Genomic DNA, 24,194 nt, shown 5'->3' with positions numbered 1-24,194 from the left:
GGCCTTTGTCTTTCTCGGCAGTCTGTCAGCTAGTGGGAAGACAGGCAGCCCAGTAGACAAGACAAAGGCAGTGAGGTCAAGAGAAATGGATTCTTTCCTCAGTTTGCCTTAGGGGTTTTGCAAAGCCTTGGACAAATCACACAACCTCTCTGTTAAACCTCCTGACTTCCAAACTGGAAATGATCATAACTGTCTGCTTCCCTGTCAAGATATGGAGTAAATCAATTTTCTGTATGTATGGAACAGTGGGGGGAAAACTACCTAGATGTTTTGGAAGGAACAGACATATTTGTTAGCTTTCATTTTTTGTAAGCAGCCAACGAGTGCACCCATGCTTTAATATATTAAAAAATTAAGCAACATCTAGAAGAAGATACGTAATATTGGCAGGGTATAGTTAGTATAATTTATTAACATTGCTCATTCCCCTGTGGACATCATTTATTTTGGATAAGCCCAGAGTGACTGATTGAAAGGTCAATCAAATGAGAGTGCTTTGCAATTGTTTTACTTTAGATGGTAGTAAGAAAAATATTTCCACATTTCATTTGTTAGAAAAGATATCTGGAGCTGGCATGAGCAGTGGCTTTGATGTATTCCCTGGTACATTAGTCAAGAGCATGCTGATGTAAACAGAAGTGTCTCTTCACCTTTCATTTTTGTTCTTCAACTTTGATACTGGCCCCCTCCAGTGGCTTATTTCTCCTCCTGGGGAGGCTTAACAAAGTCAATTGCTAGAGAAGAAAAAAACCTTCATTTTTCTAGTCTTCTTAAGACTCTAAAGAAATAGACATGTCTATTGTATAGTCACTGAGGCTCTTGAAATAGTGTGAGGTTTTCTCTCAAATACTATGGGGAACTGAGCTGAGAAGGAAGGGAAAAAACAAAAAAAAAGAAAAAAAAGAATAATAATAAAGAAAAAAGACAAGTGGTTTTGTCTGCAACTTAAAATATGGTAAATACATCATATTTTTACTTCTGATTTTTTTTGTTGGTGGTTTTTTTTTTTGGGGGGGGGGGGGGGGGCGTGGAGAGAGAAAAACTGAGAATCTCCAAATTACAGGCAGAACAAGCGGCAATGCCTATGTGTAAGTTGGTGCATCATTACCCATTATAAGACCCTGGCTCTTGATGCCTGTAATTGTCAAATATTAGCTAATTTGTAATGATTTTTTCTGCAATTGATGTGTCAGCCTGAAGCTGATTGCTAAAGTAGTTCAGTTTTCAAAATATGGTTGACAAGCAATACATTTTGCTTGTGTTAAAAAATATTATTGGACTGCATGACTCTGTCTCTGTGCTATATAGCAGAAATTTGGTAAAGGGTTTGCCACGGATTTGGTGGGTGGGGGATGTCTCAGGCTGCTCCTATTAAAACACATAAATACAGACCTCTGGTCAGAATGGTCTTTTCACATTCCACTGTCTGAAAAGTCCAACAGTAACAGACATCTGCTCTAGGTATGCTGGGGATAGGCAAGACTTTCCAGCAATGGCTCTTCCTAGCAACAGAGGCCTTTTGTGGAGATGAGTGCAAGAACTGAGAGAGGGATCTGCTGTTGCTCCCCACAGTCCCACCCATAAACACGCATGAAGAGTCCATGCAGGCTGTGCAGACAAGAGGATATTGGAACTTAATGAGAAAAAAATGAGGAGGCTGTGACAAGAATGAAAGAATAGCAGCTGGTGTGGGGGACTGAAGCAAAAGAAGCAAGGATGTTGGGAGAAAGAAGACATGAACTTGGACCAGGAGTCAGAAATGGACTACTGAAGTAAGACTGCCGCATTGTTAAGAGAAGGGAAAGGGATGAAAGCATTAGGTTGAGAGTGAGAGACAGAGGGTCCTTGGGTATTACAGCATAAAACTTTTCAAAGAGTCTCTTTGGCCAAAAAAAAAACAAGCCAAAACTGTGGAACTCACCGACAAAATGCATGCTTTGTTTCTCCAGCGATTGCTGCATTTGAAGAACATCAACCCACTGCTGGTGAACTCTGAGGAAGCCCTAGCGGCAGTGTGAGATGTTGTGGATATCAAAGGTCTTGTCCTAGTTCTAAACCATTCAGACTTAGGAGAATTCTACATGAAGGGTTCAGTTTCTTAGACTGCAACACAAAGACCAGTGATTTTGAAAACCCAGTCTTGCACATTAGGAGATGGTAGGTTTACTGCTCATAGAACCCTCATTCTCCTCAGTTTGTATGTATTATTTTAAGCAGACTTTAATTGCATAATCATGTTTGTGTCTCACAGAACACTTGCCACATTAAGTGCAAGAATGGATACGCCTTGGGAAATTAATCAAGGAATTATCACCATTACAGGATGAGGTGCCTTGGTAGCTCCTCTTAAGTGCATCCCTTCAGCAATTTTCATTAACTTCGTGTTTCTGCACAGAAACATGCCATTGCATCCTGTCATTTTTAGACTGTGTTTATGAGCTGAAACTCCCTATTTAGCAACAGTTTGCTCTGTGACACTAGCTATCTCAACTGACTGAATGGCAGCTCCTTCAAATCAAAGCTTTATTCTCTCAGAGACAACACAAAAAGTGAAGGCAGCACAAAAGTGAAGATTTGACAGCAGAACCTTAGAGCTCCTGCCATCTTTCCAGGTTTTGCAAGTTCTCTCCATTCCATTTTTATCATTCTTCAGTTTGCGAGAAGTTGCTTATGAGATGCCATGGGCATGTACAGCTGTTGTTGACTTGACAGTCAAACCCCCTTCCCTAGGACAGTAACTTTTACAACTTTGGTGCCCATTTTGAGTCATCTCAGGCAAAAGAACAATAAATACCTTACCATTGTCATGGGAAACAGGTACGGATGTTCCTTTTAGCAGCTTCCCCCTTGTAACTTCAAGAGTTATTTGCGCTTTCTGGGACTTCACTTCATCATCTTTCTTTGTAATGGAGTTGTTTTCTATTTGCACTTTCTTTAACAGTATACTCCAATGTAACTTTTTAATCATGTGGAATAATACAAACAAAATTAAATGACAGGTATTTTGTCTTTGTAAAAGTAAGAAGTGTAACACCATCATTTTCCCAAGAATCTAGCCAATGGGACTATTTTCTCATCAGAATTCTGCCTGATTCATTGCAACAAAGCCTAGAAGTTACAGGAGGAATGGATGAAAGTGTTCGTAAAGACCCAACAGATCACATTCTTGCTGGAGTATTTGTGGAATTGAGGAAGTCACATAAATCCAATTTCTGAAGATGGTCAGTGATTTTTCCTCCTCTGGGGTATAGAAAATCCATTTTCTGAATTCACAAAATCTTTGGGTGCATGTAGCTGCAAAAAGGCATCAGTGATGGGTATGCCCAGAATAAATGAAAGACTACATGAGATCCCGTAGACCACACTGCAGAATTGCAGAACCCAGAAGTCTTCAGCTGGGTTCTCAAAATTGTCACTTTTTAACCATTTGGCTGCAAGTTATCTCTAGCATACTGTGTGTGTACTGTGTATGTGTGTATCTCCTCAGCTCACAAGGAGGCTGCTCATAAACCCCTCAGCTGTGTCACAGAAGAGTACCATAAGACAGAAGTACAAGGAAGGGCAGGGCATGTGGTAAGCAAGGACTGCTGGTGCTTTATCCCAAACAGCTATGGCAAAGGACAAAAAAAGACTGCCCGTACACTGCAATTACGAAAATAGGAAGCATGACTGTGTAGCTAGAAGCTGCATGTTGCAAACTTTCTGTGTGAAGTTGGTCTCTGCAGCGACAGCCGCAGCGCAGAGTACGTTCCTTTCTGTGAGGCACCCCCTGCCAGCAAAGAGCCCTGGTCCAGGGCGGGCAATGCTCCCCCTCCAGCTGGGCCCTCTGCCATGGCCGGCCAGCACACGCTGCTCTGGAAAGCGACAAGCACAACAGGGATTAGAGACAGCAGCGCTTTACCCAGTGCAAGAGCTAAAGATGGAAAAAAAGGGCAGACAAACCCTAAAGGTACTACAGCTCCTTTCCCAGAGGCTCACCACCCTCACCCAGCACCCCCAAACCCACCACCGACACCCGGCAACGAAGCCGGGTGACAGCGGGAAGAGAGTACCTCCTCACCGTCGCTTTACGGCCTGGCGTGTTTTTGCGACGCCCAAGATGGCTGCCCCCAGGGTACAATGAGCCCTCTCCGGCCGCTGCCGCACAGTCTGGGGGGAATACGGGCCGGCAGCGCGGCTGCCGTGGGGTTTCGCCGTCCGGGGCTCAGCCGACCGCTGACGGCGGGTGCGGTGGCGTTCTCCTCTGGCCGCAGCGAGCGAGGAGGGGGACTTGTTCGCGGCTGACTGTTGTGCGGGGCCCTTCCGGGGCGAATAACAGGAGAGAGGAGCCGGCGCCGGGAGCCTCCCCGGGACGGTGGGGGGAATGTGGGGCGCCTTGCTGCGGCGCGGAGGCCGCGGCCCAGGCTGCCTGCGGGGTCTGGCGTCGGGCGGCCCACCCTGGAGCCAGGTGGTGTCGGAGGCCGAGAAGATCGTGGGGTACCCGACGTCTTTCATGAGTTTGCGATGCCTGCTGAGTGACGAGCTCAGCAACATCGCCATGCAGGTCCGCAAGCTGGTGGGCACCAAACATCCGCTACTCGACACGGCCCGGTAAGCGCCCGGTCCGGCGGGGAAGGCAGTCCACCGCCCCGCCGGCTGTGGGGTTCGGGGCGATGGGGCCCATGGAATCCGCCGGCAGCCCTCCGGAGTCGCCTCAAAACTTTTGGGAAGTTTTGAGCTTGGTTGGTTGTCAGGAGCGGGGGCCCGGGGCGGTTTCGGTGCTCGGCATCGTTTCACGGGCCCGCGAGCGGCCGGGTGGGTTCCCCAGAGCGGCCGCGCCGGTGCTATAACTGGTGTGTCCCTTGGGTAGCCCGGCCGTGAGCCGTGGGGTTCTGCGCGGTGGTCATCGCTCCCCGTCAGGGCCTTCGTTTGCTTCCCGCAACAGGTTTTCCCTTCCGTTACGCTTTGTCACTCGGGAGTTACTGCATTGTAATGCCAGGTGCAGCGAATGAGTTTCCCTACGCGATGTACAAAGGCAAATAATCCCTAAATAACAGAGTATGTCTCATTAACAGTTATATATTTCTTCATATTAAAACTGTATTGCAATGAAATCGTGGAAGAAAGCCCGGCAGAGCTAATCAACCTAAAAGCTGAAAATGACACTGCTCTGAACTGTGTACTTTGGTTACTAAGGGCTTTAGAAAACATTGTCTGTTTTGGAACACCCAGCTGGGAGCTGTGAGGTTTTGTATATTGTTGAGATTTTTAGGGTTGCTAAGCTGGTCATCCACCCTTTCATTTTTAAGGCAAACTGATGGAAGACTTGCATTCCTGCCAGTAAGCAGGAGTTGGGATTGCTTGGCAGTGTTTTCTTTGACTGTAAAACAAGAACTGATTAGCATTGGTGATTTTTTTTTTTAATAGTAAAATGCCAGAGGCTTAACAAAATTAAGAAAAAAAAAAAAAAGCCCTTTTCCAGGGTCATTGGGTTTTTCTGGGGGATGTTTTTTGTTTGATAGAACTGGTTTTGCTGTAACCACAAATACAACAATGTTAATGGAACCCACATTTGATACGCACAGTATTTCTGAATTGGTGTAAAACAGAAATTAACATATATTCAAAACAAACGTTCTGCTTTTCTTTAAAGGAATAAAAATTCTAACTGTATAGTGGTCCTTGTTGGCTTGAGAGTTATGGTCTAATGATGTAAAAACAAGATTTGTTTTTGAAGCTCTCTAGATTTTGTTGTCTTAAGTGAACAAAAGGAGTACAGGGGGCAAACATAGCTTTTAAAAGAAGCATTATTTGGGGGGAGAGGGATTTAGATCCTGGCTTTAAGTAGACTTTTATGGAGAAACAAATCAACTTATTCATAAAAATGGAAAATACCTAGCTTTAAAAATGGTTTTGGAGGGGATTTTGTTGAATTGTATATTAATTAAGGTTGTGATATTATGATAAGCTTAGCAAAGATTTTTGGTTTTCCTTTTTAAGAGGAGGGGTAATAGGGGTTTTTCTGCCTTTGGGTCCCACTTTAAGGTCAGCTGATAGAAAGTAGGGAATAGGAGGACCTAAGTGCAATATATTTGGGCTCTTGAGCTTCCACTGTAGTTGTGGAAGTATCATAGAGACCTACAGCTTTAAAGAGTATGTTCAGTGTGTATCAGTTACTGGCTTATTTGTAAATTAAGTTTAAATGGAGTATTTTGGGGCATGGTTGGAGGTTTTGTGGTGGAGCTGTGATGTGTGGCTTGTTTTAAGTGGACTGCTTCAGGCTTAATTCTGTAAGCTTGCTTCTTGTGGAACACTTCTAGGAATAGTCATACACAGGGTCAGCAGGACTGAGTCTGTTAGTTTTTTTTAAATTCATACATGCTTCAAAGTACACTGCAAACCTGATTGTGTTGTGTTGGAAACAGAAGTCATTATTTACTCACTGAAACTGCATGCCCTTGTTTTAGAAATACCAGTGAAGCCAGATGAAAACATGGAAAGGCTTCGTTGTAGATGCATTTTCAATGTACATTTGTATTTACAGTGTATTTACATTGTATTTTTGTATATTTACATTGATAATTTACAATGTACATTTGTACAATACAAATTACATTTGTATTATAAGAAGAGTTAATTTCTTGCTGGCAAGTTTTACTACACCTGTTGCAATGCACAAATTGTATCTCACCTTCATTCACGGTATGATTTTGCAATGAAGTGAATTTTGACCTTGTCCTTTCTTAATAATTTTAACCTCTTTCTGAAATTTGACTGTTGTATGTTTGACTGTAAATGGGATTGATTTTAGTTGTAGGTCTGAGATCTATGCTCTGACTTACTATAGCAGCTTGGGAAACAGGTCTTGATTTTTCAATCTCTGCCTCACTACCCTTCCTTATCAAGTAGCAGAGGTTTCTTGTTCAGAAAAATGCTTTAAGGTGTGGGTATCTGAAATATGTTTTTTGGTGATTTATTTATTTATTTTAAAACTGAAGTGATTGGTATGCTCTGCAACTCTAACCTTTCAGACTGTGAATGCATAAGTACTGTATATGTCAGTATTAAGTGCTCCAACACTTAAGGAGATTTTCTGTTTGAGAACATCTGAAAAATCTGTGCAGTAAATTTGATTAATTACACGTGCTGTTTCTCAAGTTTCTATTCATTTATTTTTGAGGTTGTAAGTGGTGACAATCAAATTATGAGTGCTTGCTGTCATCTCTAAGCGATGCTAATTTTTGTTTTAACTTTCTTTGACTGGTGGCATTTTGTCATCAGTGTTTTTTGTGTCTAAATGCTTTGCTAGCCTTTGAAGTCTTCCTCAGACCATTAGGGTAAAAACCAAAAAGCATTGGTAAAAACCCCTCTGCTTTATCTGCACAGAACAGGTTCTGAGCTGAGACAGAATAAGGCATAATTGCTACCACACTGAAAGCCTTTATTGTAATAGGAGTACTGATGAGCATTTTTAACCTTTTGCTGACCTTTGGGTCACTAGGCTGTTGCAACACATAGACTTGTGCTGACTTAAAGACGGCGGCTTGAAGGTAACTGTGAGACAGGACAGGTAGACAAACAGCTGTTGGGGCAGTATACATTTCTCTGATGATCCCATCCATTTCTTCCTCTTGTTTGGATGTGGCGGTGGCAGTTCCTGGGTGTAAGTGCCTGCCATGAGTCAGGACTGCAGCAGGTATTCCTCTGGGATGATGTGCGATCCTGATACCTCCTAGCAAGCCTGTTCCTGGCCTGCAGCATTAAATCTGTGAGCTATTGCTGACTGCTCTTGGGAGGGCAGAGATGGGTAACTGAGCCCTACAGTGAGGAATTTGGGAGTTCTGTAATCTGTGCAGTGAAGTCAAGTTTATCTTTCTTTTATTTTTATTATTTTTAAATTTTTGATTTCTGAAGTGTCAGCCACATGAAATGCACATCCTTAGAACTAGCTTTGCCAGACTTGTAAGAGGATGAAATGTGAAGGAAATGTTACATTTCGTTTTAGAAAAGCTAATGTCTAGTGTTTAGCACATCACTGGGAGCTGTGGTATCTGGATTATATTCACAGCTGTGCTTTTGGCTCTCTGACTAGGGCAAGTCACTTAATTTTTCTTTGTTGCATTTACTTATCTGTAAAACGAATAATGTAGCATCTGTTTTGTAGAGGTGTGACACTTCATTCATTACAGCCTGTATCGATCAGTGTGATCTTTGAATGGTAAGTGGTGCATAGCAATATTAATAAAGAATAATTTAAACAAATGCTATCATTGAAGTATTAGCCTGTAATGGATACTCTGGAAATAAAATTGCAATCTAACTGCTTCTGGATCTTTATGTTTTTAGTCCTGTGAGTCACTGCGTTGGTTCTTCAGAGCTTTCAGTTTTCCTTCCCTATAATGATGTGTTTTTAGCAGCTCCTCAAAACTACTATTTAAATTTTTTTACTCTTCAAGCTTTGTTGGACTGAAGGAAAACTTTTCACCACATGAACATATGACCTCTTTTCAGCTGGGAAGCAAACAGATCTCCAGTCTCCTCTCCTCCCTTCTCTTCCCTCCTCCTTTCTAGGCTAGCATACATCTTTCTTAATGTAGGAAAGAATCTGTAATTGGCACAGCGATCTACTTTTCTTGAATACATAGTGTGTATAACATTTTCTTGATTATTTAATCTCCCTTGAGGAGGGTATAGCTTGCTGCAGATTGTAAACAGTAAATGTTACGGCCAATGCATCATTTTTATAATATCACTAAATGAAATGGAGCACTTCATACACGCAAAATTATTATGGGATACCATTTAGCTCTAGCCATTCTGTCATTAGCATGTGAGAGGAATGATTACATTTTAGTTCTGTCAGAATTGTTTGTTGGTAGGAAATGCTTACGTAGACTTAGTTATGGTTTTCCTGGATTATTACAGAAATAAAAAGCCTCGATAGACCAGGTTTTGTTCCATTGTAGCCCTCTCCATGTAGATCTCTAGCCATTTTAAGCACCAAACATAAAATGTAGTCCAGAATTGGTTCAAGATTACATGCTTTTCAGTTATAATGACTGATAACATTGGTTTCCTGATAGTTCTGTTTCTCTGCCAGCTTGAGATGGCTCATTTCAGTAACATGTATCTTGTAACTTCAGATGCGGCATGCATTTACCCTCCTATGTGGATGACTGATTCAGTGCAGACCTAGGGATTTGTTCCAACCTGCTGTTGATAGAATTACTGTTGCCAATTTATATTTTGTCTTAACAGAATGGTGGCCTTAAAGCTATAATTTTTTATAACTGTAGGTGCTGTGACTGACTGTGAATAGCTTTTTAGACCCTTGTTTCAAATGTTAATCAATTATTTTTTTTTCCTGGGCTAGAAAAATGTGTTTGTTTACTTGGTAGTGGCTGATGAGGTAACTTTCTCTGAGAACAGCCAGCGGCTGGATATGCAAGTTGACAAGCAGGGGGTCTGGTCAATTTACAGCTTCTAAACCAAAAACTTACTACAGTCTTTTAAGTTTTACTGAGTTGCTCAATCTGTAATGGACCTTGGGGGCATAAAGGCCCTTTCCTGCTGTTGCTGGATCAGAAGTTGAAACACATTTGCATTCACTAAATTTTACTATTTTTTTCCAGCTTGCTGTAACACTTTGTACAAAATATTTTTGTGGTAGAGAGATGTGATTTTTTTCTTTTTCTTTTTTTTTTTTTTTTTTTGTAGTTGTGGTCAGAATGCCTGTGACATTAGGTATGCAGCAGCAGTTGTGTCACTTCCTATGTTTACCCCAGAGATCTGTTGGACTTCATGGAAACACAGGACACCTAAGCTAGCATGCAGGGGACGTCTGCAAAAAGTCTTAGTCGTGATGCCAGAAACACAGAAACATTTTTTTCTGCTTGATATGTTTGAAATTATTTGCAAAATTACTGAAATACTGGTGGTTCTAGGAAGTTTGCGTTTGTCCTGGAAAGCATTCTATATGGCTGATGGAAACAGGGATGCTTTCAGGAGAGAGACAGTTGAAGCATTGGAGTTAAATTCTTGTATTGATTCACCCTGTGCAGAAACTTGCCCTATTACCATACTCACCATCAAGTAAACCATTCTTAGACATCAAAAATCAGTTTCTTCTGGATTTTGGCTGAATGAACTGACAAATTCTTCAAAGAGGTATCATAGAAGTTAACTTTTGAAGGTTAAAAAACATGGAAGAAATTAAACCATCATATGTTCATATACAGACTGAAAAATTTCCTTCTATATCTCATTCTTTCCATGGTCTTCCTTGTACCTGTAGCTGTCACTGGTCTTCAGTTAGCCGTCACTCTGTATAGACTTGTACAGTTAAGGGAAAGAGAATCCATTTTTGTAGGTCACACTCATACTGTACACTGTAGTAAGGTGGAATGGGATTGTTCTTTAGCTCAAATTTAGTTTTTTGTTTCTCTTCCTGCAAAAGTTCCATTCCTATATGTTTTTTATTAATTTTCTCCACCAGCAACACTACTTTCATATACTTAAATGCTCATCTCTGCCAGTTATTACTGCTCTTTTGAACAGCTGTCACTAGGCTCCAGAAGATGAGAGTCATACCAAAATTTTACACTTGGGCTTGAGCTTCACAGTTCACATTTAAGGGGCCTTAACTTTTTTTTTTTTTTTTAAGAAAACATTTCGTTTTTGTTGAGTTTGGCAGTGAGATTCTCATTCTTGAAGGTAAAGTATGTGAGCAGTCGTGTGTGTGTGTGTGTATAATATTAAAAAAACAATTGGGAACCTAAGCTGAAAAGTCTGACATGTATACAATAGTATTCTGAGCAAGATAAGCTGACAGTCTTAAGTTGTAGTAGCCTTCCTCTTTGATGCCCACTGATACCCTTGTAGTGGGCAAACTGTAATATAGTGATGAAGACATTCTGAAGGAGTAAAAAAGTGTTTAAGTTTGGTGCTTTTTTTCCCCTTCCTTTTTTATCTTTCCTTCTCCCTACCCCTGATTAGTAAACTCAAGCTCAAGAAGACAAGACAGCCAAGCCATTGACATGATCCTGGGTTGGGAGAGGCTGAACTGCTGAGTAAACAGCTAGTTTTCAGCTGTAGTGGTGCTGAGTTCTTGTCATTTACTGGTAGTATTTGTGTGGAAGAATTTATGCAAAGGTTGTTTGGTTGTATGGTACAATACCCAGTTTTGCTGAATATTTTGTCACCATAAGCAAAGTAGGATCGAGTAATAAATCTGCAGTATGGATGTGCTAAAGCTAGGCTGCAAATTAAATTATCTTGCATTTGAATAATTGTTTTTTGCAGTGATTGCCTTTTAAGCATCTATGTTGAATCCAGGTTTCTGTGTTTATGAGGAATGTTTTATTTCAGCGTATATGGTGGTCTCAGTAGGTGAACCGTATTCAGTAAGTGATGATGCTATTTGGGTTTTTCTGATAGTATTATTCACAATGAAAACTAATATGCTGTCTTGATATTGATAATTTCTAGTGTTTCTTATAAGGAACATGAGTATGAAGATTTCAGCAGAATTTCATGTACAACTCATCCTGATTAAATGAAAGATCTCTTGGAATTTCTTAAGCTTGTGTTTCAAGCATGCAAAAAACTGAATGTGTAATGAACAGATCCAACTGCCAGTCACTCTTCTAAGAACATAGTATACCACACCTAGGGAAAATTTGGTTTAACTTTAGGCACACAGAAGACTAAGCCTTTTTTAAAATAAAGGTAATATGTAAAGTTCACATCTGTTCTTTCCTGCTTTCAAATACAATTGATTGGCAATGAATGTGAATATCAAATACCAAGTTTAATGTACCAGTGACTGACTGTTATGTCAATGTTTGCTCTGTACAGGAAAAGAGTACTGAATGTGTAGAAATAGTTTCAAAATAATTCTTTTTGTAACCCAGAAGAGGGTTACCAAGTATGGCTTTATATAAAGCGCAAACGAGAGGTAACATCAAAGAGTAATCAAAATTCATGTTTGCGTCACTGGCAACAGTTTTCACTCAGTGAATCTTCTATTTATCTATGGTAAGTTTACTTACAAGAATAATGGAAAAAGTACCTTTCCTAGGGGTTTTACTCTTTCTGAGGTCTGTATTTTATAGCTTACAAAATGTGTTCTCCCCTGCTTACTCTCTCCTCCAACTTTATGGTTGATACTGCCTCCCCAGTTGATGCATCTGCTGGTGTTGGAGGCCCTGGCAGTGGCAGGAGACCCCATTAACAAGTTTCCATGAGCATTTTCAGAGCTCCTTCAACAACCATGGGTAACACTACAACGCTTTGTAAATCTATTCAGAAAATACAAAGTTCACAAAGGACAAAGGTAAGCTCTGGAGTTAGCTGTTTCTATACTTGCACTACTGCTTTTTCCTAGGGGTGACAGACCATTGGCTTAAATTATTAATATCTTTACCCCACATCTGAGTGTCTTATTTACCCTCAGGGTAGGCAGACTATCTGCAGTGCTTGCCCTAAAGGAACTTCTGCTAGAGACAAACCTGACAGACTGAAGGAACACCATGAATTTAAAAATTACAAAAATTGTTTAAAATCTGTAGCAGCTGCTTTGCTGCCCTTGAATTGTCCCTGCCAGTTCTTTGGCATTGACAATCACTTTAGCTAAGTATTTTTTATTTTTTCCTGCTGCATGAGAGATTCATTTAAGGAAAGAAAAACTGATCATGTAGGAAAACTGGTAAGACTCATTATATGTGAGCTTTTATCAAACACATGCTCGAGATTTTACTTCTAATGATATGATGGTCTTAGAAATTTGCCTCAATACTTTACTTAGCTGATAAACTCTAGGACCTGTTCAGCCTTCTTGAGGTTCTTCAGGTAAGCCACAGTCATATTTTCTTCAATCCTCAGCTATTCCTAAAGAATCATCAGGGTTCCAGCTTTTTCGTTCAACTTTCTCATTTCTTTTCCACTTAAATGGGAAGTAATGGTTGTTTCCATTTTGCTTTCTCATTACTCCAGTTTGTTTCTTCAAAATAGCACTAGTTGGTTCTTTTCCATAGCTGCTTTTCCATTTTGGGGTAAAACAAAGGCAGGCCTTCTGTTTCTTAATAGAAGTGTATGGTAAGCATCTAGTTTGTTTTGTTCCCCTTTTCTTCTTCCACTTAGGGAAAGAAGTCGTACCTAGGAACTAGTGATTTAGCTTTACTTTTCTAGTTAAAAAACATGAACAAGCAAACTCCATAGCCTTTGCCTCAGATTTGTTTCCGAAAGTGCTCCTTTTAGAAGGAGCTTTCTTCAAAATCAAGCAGATATTATTTTTTATTGCTGGTTACTTGAGCAGTCCTTTAACCATGAATTGATTGGCTTGATAGATGCCACTGAGTATGCTGAAAATGAATTAATTTTATGGAACTTGAACTCTAAAAAAAATCATTCCCTGTAACAACTTTTGGTTTGGTTTGTTGGATTTTGGTTTTGTTTTTTTTTTCTCTTTAATCTTCACACTCATGGTTCAAATTTGCTGGAATGACCGCTATCTTTTTCATTAACTGCCTGTCCGGCACACCCCACAAAATAATCATAATCAAAGGGTTAGTACATCTATTTGTTGTCACTGGTCCTTGAAATGGTTTACATATTGCACCTTTTTAGAAAAAAAAACCAAAAAACAACAACAACAAAAAAACCACCAAAACCAAACAAAAACCAAGGGGGAAAAAAAAAACAAACAGAAGAAAAATTCTGTATTTCAATCACAAAGTCGGTCTGGGTCTGTAATAGGATGTGCCTGTGTAGGCCCATACTGTGATTATGTAGTCCTGATTAAGGCAATTTGAGGGTAATGCTCCATGCCAAAACACTTTGTGTCTGGTTGTCATCTGAATGATTAGCCAGTAGCAGAAGCACCATAATTAGTTGATTAGGTAAGACTGCTTTTAATCAGACTTAACAGAAAGTTCAAGTTGTTATAAACTAAATGGAATACTTGTTAGGCCAGATACACAAGGCAAGGCTTTGTGATGACAAGTGGAAAATCATCTCTTCTGCACATCTGAAAAATTATTGTGCTAGCATATATGTTCATTAGTGATTCCCCCTTCACACCCCCCACACCCCCCCCGATGCACTGTGTTTGTGTTAAATCAGTCTTAAACTCTCAGACTGTGTTTTTCTGTGATATGTCAGTGTAGTTTCTGTGCACTTTGTGATGCAGGGGAAAGTTTTTATCCCAGTAGCCTTTCTGTCTCTAATTCCCAACTGCTTTTCATTTAATGTGGTTTGTGAAGATGAAGATATACTGTGTGCATACTTTAAAAAGATTTCAGTGATGTTAATGCTACATTATGAGGTTCATATTCTTTTAGAAGTCAACTTCTGAATGTGAATCCGTCTGGTATGATATATTTCAGTAATTAAAAATTAATCTACAGGAAAAACGTGTGTGTTGCCTTGTGGAGGTGAGGTTGAAGCGTAAAGGGCCGAGAGATCAAATAGTCATCCATTCTTGGTCCCTGATTATTAAAGCCTGAAATACTGGGGAGGATGTATACTCCATGTTTTATTGTACACGTGAAGAATTTGGTGCTATTTGTAAATTTATATAGTATGGGAGTTATTGAAAGGCTCTGCCAGAAATCAGTTGTCATCTATCAGTAGGAGTAATAATGTGAAAAGGCTGTTTTCAGAAATAAGGCTCAGAAGATTTGAGGAAGCTCAAGTAACAGAGACCTTTAGGGTAACTGGGGGGAAGCGCTTCTTCTGGTGCATGTTTATTCAAGGAATTGAAGGCCTTAGAGTTTCTCCTATTAGAATTTACAGTATATTTTGTGGGTTTTGTTCATAATACAACTTCATAAAACTGAAACAAATAGTCTTGCCAGTTGGAAAGTAGAAACTGAATCCATGTAATGACTATATTGTCATAGCAACCAAGTTTTAAAATAATCAAATTCCAAAATAATGTTACAAAGATGACATCAGAGGAAAAAAAAGAGTATTATGTGTTATTTTATAGCAACAGAAACAGAGGCTTGTTTGTTTGTTTTTGAATCACTTAGGATCACTTAGTATTGTTGCCTGTGGATTTTTTGGTGGGGAGGGATCTGTAGCGTATGTCTTAACATATAGTGCGCGTTTGAGTAGGGGTATAGGGTTTGGCCATCCTTGTTCCTTTGACACTTCGAAAGAGCTGAAGTTAGGTTTTCCTGGTTTTAATTTATTTTCAAATAAAATACTAACTGAATACTCACCTTCTCCTTTTCTACTTTTTAGACTTTAGGAGTTCCCTTGAATCTTTTAGGTCTTTTACCAGGGCTTCTCAGGGAATGATTAAGTTCTAGTAGCAGAACACTATGAATGAAACTTCAAGAGGCTGTTTTTTATAATGAATGTGAGCATAGCATTATTGGTGGATGCCAGCCTGCAGTGTGAGGTGTTGGTACTTCCCAGAGCAAAAATGACATTTGCAATGGGTGTGCATGCATCCCTCCACTATCTTCCGTGCGCCCCGGGCTCCAAGCTGAGAGGAGCTACCTGGGTGGTGAGGCAGGCTCGCTCTCTACACTTTCTCTCACAACGACCTGCTGAGAGTATGGATATCTATTGTAAGAAATCAGCTTGCAACCGCAGTGTATATCTAATAACTGCATGAATGTAAATGGTTGACAGTATAGCGCTGTGTCAGATTCAAAGTAGACCCAGAAGTGGGATGGGTTATATCTTGTTCTGCTTGAACAGATGTTCTGCTTTATAAGATTAGGGCATGCAGTTACCTCCTTTGAATGCGCTTTCATGTGCGGGCCTTGATTTCTAATTTTGACAGGTCTCAGTCACTAGTCCACAGTGTTCTTTCAGATATCCCATCTTCCTAATATTTAATTTATCCAAAAAACCTTTTTCAGATAATTGCTAAGAATTAAACATGCATTGCAACTTGAAGTTGAGGTGTCTTACAACTAGAATTGTTTCACTCTCATTCCCTCTTCCATTGTAACTGCCAAGTGACTGACTTGCTAGAAATACCAAGTCTGGATTAATATATTGTCCCTGGGTGGTACCAGTGCTCCAGATTACCTTGGTGTGCATGTAGGTATTAAATATTGAAAGCTGTTTTCATGTTCTCATGCAGTGAAGCTGCGTGTAAACAAATACTATCTACTGAGCAGTTTGGGCAGCATGTACGCACTGGTATGCCTTAGGAAATCTGCCATTTAAGCCTTTATCCTCATTTTCTCTGGCTATGATAAATAGCGGTAGACAGGAACCATAATAGCAAGTGTTCTTAAGAAGTAGTAGCATTGTCCTAAGAATGTGAAGAAAATCTGTTTAAGCTTACAAATAATTTACCTGCTTACCAACTACTGTCACTAGACCTTATGAAACATTTTTCAATCTATTTTTCAAAGAAAGCTGAAAGCAAGTCTCTGTTGTATAAACCAGTATCTTTATGCTTTAAAGATTTGTATGCCATGGCTTAAATCTGGAGACAAAAGCCCTTATGAATATAATTATTAGGAAAGCAAGAAAGTACATTGAAGAAGATTGAGGCCATATTAAGATTTTAAATCTCCATGAATTATTGTTGCCATACTATAAAATGTCATACAAGCATATGAAACCTGTGAATGGTGTTGCTAGTTACTGAGAGTGAGTGTAGTTTGTAGTTTTGCATTTTCTGAAGTGTTTGGGGTTTTTTTGTTGGTTAGGATTTTTAAATGGAAGTAATGATGTTGCAAGTTTTGTTTTCTGCCTCCAAACAGGTATTGTTAAAGACAGCAGATGCTTAAATGTTATATATGCTTAACCCTTGCCTTATTATGAGTAATTTGGAGATTTATTTTATTTTACACTTCTATACCAAGAATGAGAAATCCTTTCCTCCTTTCCCAAATGCTAAATAAACCTTTCAGAGCTGGTCTAGTTCTAGAAAGAGAGAGGAGGAGGGAAAGAGAGAGAGAGAGGGTAACCTCGTTTTAAGCTCTCAGTTCCCTATTTATGATTTTTATGATTTCACAAACCATTGAATATTTTTTAATTTATTTTTACTCCTGAGACACAAAAGGCAGAAACCTGCCAGCTGATTATGGCAAAAGGAAGTGTAACTGTGGGTACCCTATTGTGTTTCCATACCTGATGTGATTTTATTTAAAAATGGAATTTTGCATTAGATTATCTCAAAAATGTCATCATTTGTTGATGCAAGTAATTTTAAATTCTTCTCTCCCCTGTGAATGATGAATTATTCTTTCATGAGAGATCTAGATTATTTTAATTAATTACTTGGGGGTTTAAATCTCTAAATTTTAAATTAAGTTACAGGTGAGTTAAGCTCTTCCCTGAGGAGTTTTTACTATGTTAGCAGTGGAGAAGGATAATATTTGCTGCATAATTCTCTCATGGGCTGTTGTAGGCTGCTCCATTGAACAAAACTGCTGTTTTGCCTTTGATTTCTGGTCTGTGTCCAGCATTTCAGGCAGTAACTTGGACAATTAGAAGATATCACCAGAAACATCCTGTCAGCTTTGGAAGAGAAAGATTAAGGCACATTGAAACATATTGCTTTATGAAGTTGTTGAGGGGCACAGTACAGAGACGGGTTTCATAGAATCTATGACTATGATTCTGCGAAACCTCTCTCTGTATTTTGTCCGTTGTTTCCAAAATTTCCATATATGAAGCTATCAGTGACTCATTTAGTTTTACAACAGTTACTGGTGTTAATTTCATATTATGATTTCAGTAGGTATTCCCCTTGCTTAGATTATATCTCATGCATTTATATAATTGTATGCAATTGTAAAAAGGTAACCTTATTGGTTGCATATGGGTTGTGGGGGTTGAACCAATACTTATTTTCCTCTTCTCAAATATGATTACTTGTTGAAGATGTCATACGTTTAGGTCATATTTGGCATGTGTTTAAACTGAGCCTGAGACTGATTTATGAATAAGAAGGAGTAACAAACCTAAATTGTGTTTTCCCTTGTGTGGCTATTGCAGCCAAGCTGCAATTTATTTTGTAGTGTCTTAAGTTACGATAAAAGATACATTCATAAAACAAAGTAGGGTAAAGAGTTCAGTCATTAAACTTTCTTTTTTTTTTTTTTCTTTTTAAGTTAGCTTTGATCATTGTGCCTTTAATTGTGTTAATTACCTCAAAGAATTTTCTTGGAGGCTAGTTGTAGAGCAAAATCAAAGTAGAGGGGAAATTGCCTTAAGCAATGATTTTTTTGTGAGAACATTCTTAGAGTAACTTACGGGAGAGACTTCACTGAAACAGTTGCTTTTAAAATCTTTCTCTCCTTAATCCCCCTGCTTTTTTTTTAAATACTTTTGGTTTGCTAATAATCTTCCAAAATACCGTATTTAAGTGCCTGCAGCTAATGCTAGGGAGCAAAGTGTTTGTCCTGTAATTAATTTTTTTTTCATATTTTAATTTCTGGTATCAGTTGAGGGCAGGATACTGAGTTAGAGGAATTCAGCTGCCAAATGTGGTGTGCACTCTGGGCTACCTTTTTTTTTACACAGACCTACCCCCCGTTGGATGTTCAGTGGTTAGAGTGGTAGCCCCTTACTTAAGAGGGCCAGACTGGGTTCTTCATACTGCCTATGTAACTGCTGGCAAGTCTTTTTTTCTGGGCAAACGGTGGCAACTTCATGTGCACAGCACCATTTGGGGACATGGGCTCAGAGCCCTCGCAGGAGCACACTGACCCAGATACCTTGAGGTCAGAAGGGGTTCTGACCTCACTGCTTCCCACTCACTTGTGCTGCGATCTCCCTGAGGAGGCAAAAAAAAACTGTGTCCTACCTAGGAGCCAGTGCTTACCATGGTGCAAATGCTGGAATATTAACAGAAGACATCATGAAAAATTTAAATGCAGGTAATTGCATTTTATGAAGGCTGGGTTTGGTTTTCTTTTTTGTGTAGTTGGGTACCCTAGGAAGCAAGTGTTTGGAATTCACCTATGATGTTGTGCACTTGATATAGTTCAGTTTTGTTGTTTGTCATTTTATTTCATTTATTATTATTTTTATTTTTTACTATCAGCTATTGTGAAGTCCTTCATTCAAACTCTACTTGCAATTAACTTGGAAAATGCTTAATTTTTTCACTACTCATGATGTAAGATTGCTTTGGTTGTTACAAATCCAATATAACTAAGTTATTAATATTGAAATACAGTAAGAGTTTTTTATGTCAAATAGCAAGACTTGTATTTATAGAAAATGTTGAAATTAATGATGCCAAGTAAATGGGAACTTCTTATCGGCATCATGTTACTAAAAAAGCATCATTACTTATTTCATATGTAAAGTAAGTTACATCCAGCCTGATTTATTTATTTTTTGCTTCATGCACAAGTGGTCCTAACACCATTTTCTACTGTGGCAGAAAGTAATCTCCAGGTAACAATATTCTGTGCTATTTTAAGGATGTATGCCCTACTGATGATTTTTAAAGCACAAAATAATGATGACATACCATGCAGAGGTCTTGCTTGCCTGAGGCAAATGGTCTGAATGCACTAGATGCAGACTTCTGTTTGCTGATGAAAGTGATGAAAAAGAGCTGGGTTTCATTGTTTGTGGTAGGGTTTTTTGTGTGGTGTTTTGTTGTGAGATCTTTTTTTTTTAAGTGACATTTCTCTTTTGATTTGCTGTTAATTATACTGCATTCAATTAACAGCTGAGATATTTTATACAGAATAAGGGAAGAAGCATAAGGGTTTCTGGGAAAGAAGTTTGGAGCTCAGTTATGGCAAAAGTAAGGTTCAGCTGATTGCTTGATAATGGGCAGGAAGAATGCCAGGCAGCTCGAAGGAAGTGTGCCAAGCCAGGGGCAAGGTAGCTTTTCAAGCAAAGGATAAGGGTCCTGACAGATTTCCTAGCAAGTAGGGAAAGGGAGCATTACCACTAAATTGTTAGAGAAACAGTTAATGAGAAAAGTAGGAATCGACATGGCTAAGAAACCTACAGATTTCAAGAAGAGAAGTAAGAGGAGTATGTTACATAAATCAGGTTAAAGAGGAGTCAGGTGGAGTGTGTATACACTACAGACTGGGCATGGTGAAGTTGTTAGAGGTAGGTATGAAATTATTCCAGTTTGCATCCAGAGCATTCCAGTGGTTTCAGGAGGTTTTTGGCTGTGTAGTGCATCTAAAAGCTAAGCAGCGTGTATGTTCTTTTCATCACTTTAAATTGAAAACAACAGAAAAATGTAGCTCAGCAGACTAGCAGCTCCCCTTGCAGACAGCAGTTCGAGAACTTTATTTGTCTTGCAGTGCACATCTGTCTTATGCATACATGATCTGACAGCCTTTTTTCAGCATCAGTGTATTCCTGTCAAGTAAAATTGGAAATACTTAGCATTTTTCATACTAATCTTCATAGAACATATGATACATAAAGAAATGCAATGTGACGTTTTTAATAGAAGAGGTACGTGCACAATACACTAGAAGAGCTATAAAGAAGGAGAACCTTTACTAGTTAAAACTTTGACGTAATATGAAAATGATGGTGGTGTCTGAATGTGCAAATGACCAAGCATGCATTAGCTTATTACAAATGTATTTTGACATAAGAAATGCTTTCCTATTCTGTTGGAACTTACAAATATTTAGTGTAATAGCTTTCTATTTTGTAGTGAAGTAACTTCAGTTTTAGTTTAATGATTTCCTGAGGGATGTAAAGTGCATCTGAAATCTTGTATTGACTCTTGTAGCAACCCCTGCAGTTTGAATCTTTGGAATGGAGGTATTAAAACTCGGCAAAGTTTTCCTTTGGCCAAAGTTCTCAGGTACAGTAGGCTCTGAAAAGTTTTACTCCTGTTCCCTTGGTCATTGAATTCTTGCTTCTCAGTCTGGTTCAGAAGAGCTCTATGGAGGAAAAAAAAATAATACTGTAGCAAAATGGGAGAGAGCAAGAAAATCCCTAAGAAATGTGAATCTCCTTTTCCTGGAGGGCAAATGAAAACTGTATTGAATTGAAAAACACTATGGAAAATGAAGTTTGTATCAGACTACTGTGTTAGAAATTATAAGCCCATCTAGTCACCAGAGTTCAGAAATAAATCACACTGAATATTTTTTTTTCCATTTCCTATTTAGGATCAAGATTACTTATTTCTGTTTAGGATTAGTTCATAAAATATATTTGTTATTGCCACATTATTGTTATTTGAGTTTCAATTGCCTCTTTGGGGGAAGAAAATTTTTTAAGGTGTAAGACAAAAACAATCTTCGCACCTACAAGAAGATGACTAATACTTCTGTGAGCCTCTAAATACTTGAGGTTTTTATGATTCAGGGGCAACTTGCAGATAAAGTTTCATTAACTGAAAACCTTTCTGGATATATTGCATAGTTCAGTTCAGAAAGCATGCAAGAAATCTTTTTGTTTTGGTTGGCTGCTAAATGATGCAGTAGGATAGTTTTAACAAGTGGCTTAAGGGTCATTGTGTTCAGTGGAAGAAGCAGAATTGGCCAGAGAGTTCTCAGATTGTGGTTTCACAAGCAGCTGAGTTGGTCTGATGGCTATTGCTGCTGGGGAGAGATCAAGCTTTTCTCTTCCCTGCTCTCAGCTGCATGGGTCTACCCCTCCTGTGCATTGGCTGTGGTGTTGGTCTGGCCTTTATATGAACTACTGTAATTTTTTAATCCAGGAAAAGAGAATAACAGGTGTTTTCTTCATTTGGGGTTTATTTTACGTTGGGCTGGTCTGATTCACTAGTGGAGGTGTTTTAATGTGTATTCTCTTTCAGTGCATGATATTTAGGTTCCTTAGTGAGCTTGCTTTGTTGTGGAAGAATTACTGCTTCCATTTTTGTGTCAGCAGCATGTAAGGACACTCTTGCTGCACTAACTCATGTGGTTCCTCTAGTTCTCTGCTAGTTACTCCTTTAGGTGAGTTGAAAAAAGCTTTAACAGGTCTCAGTTTCTCTCCTTGATTCCAAAATATGGGTGAATTGCCTTGCATATTGTAGTTGTCCTTTGCTGTTGCTGTTACTACAGTTTGGTTTCATTTATTAATGTAGCTCTACAAACAGGCAACAAAGAGTAGTTGGAATCAAGCCATAAATTCGAGCATGCATCTAGATTTTCTCTATTTACCCCTTCATTTCGGGATCGAGTTAGTAGGGGAGCACAGCTGTTGGCATTCCTCGTACATGTCTGGCAGATCCTTTGCTGATGATAACTTCATCTTACTACAGATCTCAGTGTAGGAAAGGATGTGCTTGTCTTTCACAGGCTGCCTAGCCCTGTGAGGTGAATAGGTGTAAAATATGCCTGGAATATTTAAACAACTAGTTTAGTCTCTGCCATAAAAAGAGAAGATTACAGATACATTTTCCTCTTAAGGATAGCCAAGGTCATGTTTGGTTACCTCTATGTTTTCTGAAATGTAATTTGCCTTAGGAACTAAATGTATTTCAGTGCTACTTTTTAAATACCTTGTCTGAAGAATCTCAGATAAGCTGAAATGAGAATGGCTACCCTCCCAGACAGGGTAAGTGGGATGCTTAAAATCTTCCAGCTGTTTGTAAGGTACTTAACTCTCTGCTCTGAAACTGCTGTACCATCTGTCTAGCTAAAAAAGGTGCACTGAGGAAGAAGAAAAGCATCTTTCCAATACAGATGAGTCTGCTGCATCCTGTGAGATAATTAAGTCACAAATGATTACGGGAATAGTGAATTTTGAATTTTATAGGAATAGCTTCATAAAAGACATGAAAGATGAAGTTTGAATGAACTCAGCTTCTGGGTATCTCAGAGGAGCAACATCACACCATCCTAAGCTTAAAGTAACATTTTTTTTTTTTCTGCTGTGTGAATTTATTTGTTATTCAACTTTGCATGCAGGTTATAGGTTTTATTTCCATTGTAAAATGTGCCATTTTATTTAACTTACTGGTGGTAGCCATTTATTATTTTATAGTGTGTATTACAAATACCTTATTTTTGGTGAATAAAGTGAGTTGTTTCTGAAATTTCTGAAGAGATCTGAAAGGTGCTGCAGAAGGACAAGGAAAATTTAATAGAGTTGAAATAACCAAGATGCTTAAAAGATGAGTTCTACAGTATAATTAAATGGATATGAAATGAATGAAGTGCAAAAAACCTCCGAAAAGAAAAATATGAAAGGAGTTTCTTAGTCCCTAGTGCCATCTGCAGGATTAGCACTTGAACAGGGAAAGCAGGGGAACAGAAATTTGGGTGGCAGTTTGCAGTGCCTGAAAAGAAAACAAGAAAGTATCACTTCCAACAAAACCTGATGAAACACAAGTTTCTTTGTCATGCTGAGTTTCATAACATTGTATGTTTCCATTTGTTTTCAGCTTGTGAGCGGCATTAGGTTTGTTGGGTAGCGAACACACCGTGTCATGAGGTTTCTCCACACATTGTTTTCTGCTTCTGCAATAGCAGGTGGCTAATGGACCCTAAGTATTTTCCTAATATTCTTTCTGTTGGCATTTATGTAAAGGTGCTGTCAGAAGTAATGATATAAATCTGTAGCTCCCCTGCTCGGTCTATGATGTTGCGATATTAGAAAAGAATTATTTTCTCTACAGACCAGTAGACAAGCAGAGCGTAGACCCACGTGCTAGCAGTGGGCAAATGTTGTATACATGAAAGCATATAAATAATAACTGAGAAGAACTATGGTTTTGGGTGAGCAAGCTGAAAGCAAAGGTGATTAAGGTGGAGGTGATAATGGTGATAGTATATGGAAAATTATTAAGCACTGCTAAGTTGCTGTTGGTTAAGAGTACATACCTGCTGTTTGGCATGTGTCTTCAGCAGGATCTCTGGGAGCATTCACATCTGCTCTGCAAGAGTTTAGCATCACAAATAATGTTTTCTCTTGCCTCTCTCACTGACAGGAAACTTTCCCTTGTCAGAGCTGACCTGACCTCAATTACTTACCTATTCATCACTTTTCTTCTGACTATTGTAATGTGATACTCCTGGGCACGAAGCCTGCAGTTCTTCGGAAGCTCCAGCTGGTTTAGCGTTTTGTTGTGTGTCATCTCAGCAGCACTGGCTGCCACAAGTTGAATCTTTCCTTTCTATGTTGACTTTCTGCAGAACAGCAAGGTATTGGTTCTTGATCCCCAGAAGGCTTGCAGATTTGGGTTCAATGTGTGTAAAAAAGCTGCAGGAAACTGCAAAGGGAAAGCTGTGGCTGCTTGCTGTGCTTTCTGGCAAACTGGAGGAGCCCTTTGGGGTGAAAATGAT

At 39.2% G+C, this 24,194-nt stretch overlaps 1 protein-coding gene across 3 annotated transcripts in view; it reads left to right on the top strand.

Moving 5' to 3' along the window:
- Positions 1-4,099: 4,099 nt before the first annotated feature.
- The window catches only part of PDSS2 (decaprenyl diphosphate synthase subunit 2), a 121,191-nt gene continuing 101,096 nt past the window's right edge, over positions 4,100-24,194 (top strand). For all 3 annotated transcript variants that reach the window (XM_062624859.1, XM_062624868.1, XM_062624851.1), the window contains exon 1: positions 4,100-4,590. In XM_062624859.1, the coding sequence (XP_062480843.1) occupies positions 4,364-4,590 (227 nt within the window). In that variant the 5' untranslated portion in view covers positions 4,100-4,363. The remainder of the gene's footprint in view (positions 4,591-24,194) is intronic.

This window comes from Pezoporus occidentalis, unplaced genomic scaffold (genome assembly GCF_034315485.1).
Source record: "Pezoporus occidentalis ecotype Australia unplaced genomic scaffold, CSIRO_AGI_Poc_V1 ctg109, whole genome shotgun sequence".
Taxonomy (NCBI): domain Eukaryota; kingdom Metazoa; phylum Chordata; class Aves; order Psittaciformes; family Psittacidae; genus Pezoporus; species Pezoporus occidentalis.
This window is presented reverse-complemented; position numbering and strand designations above follow the sequence as displayed.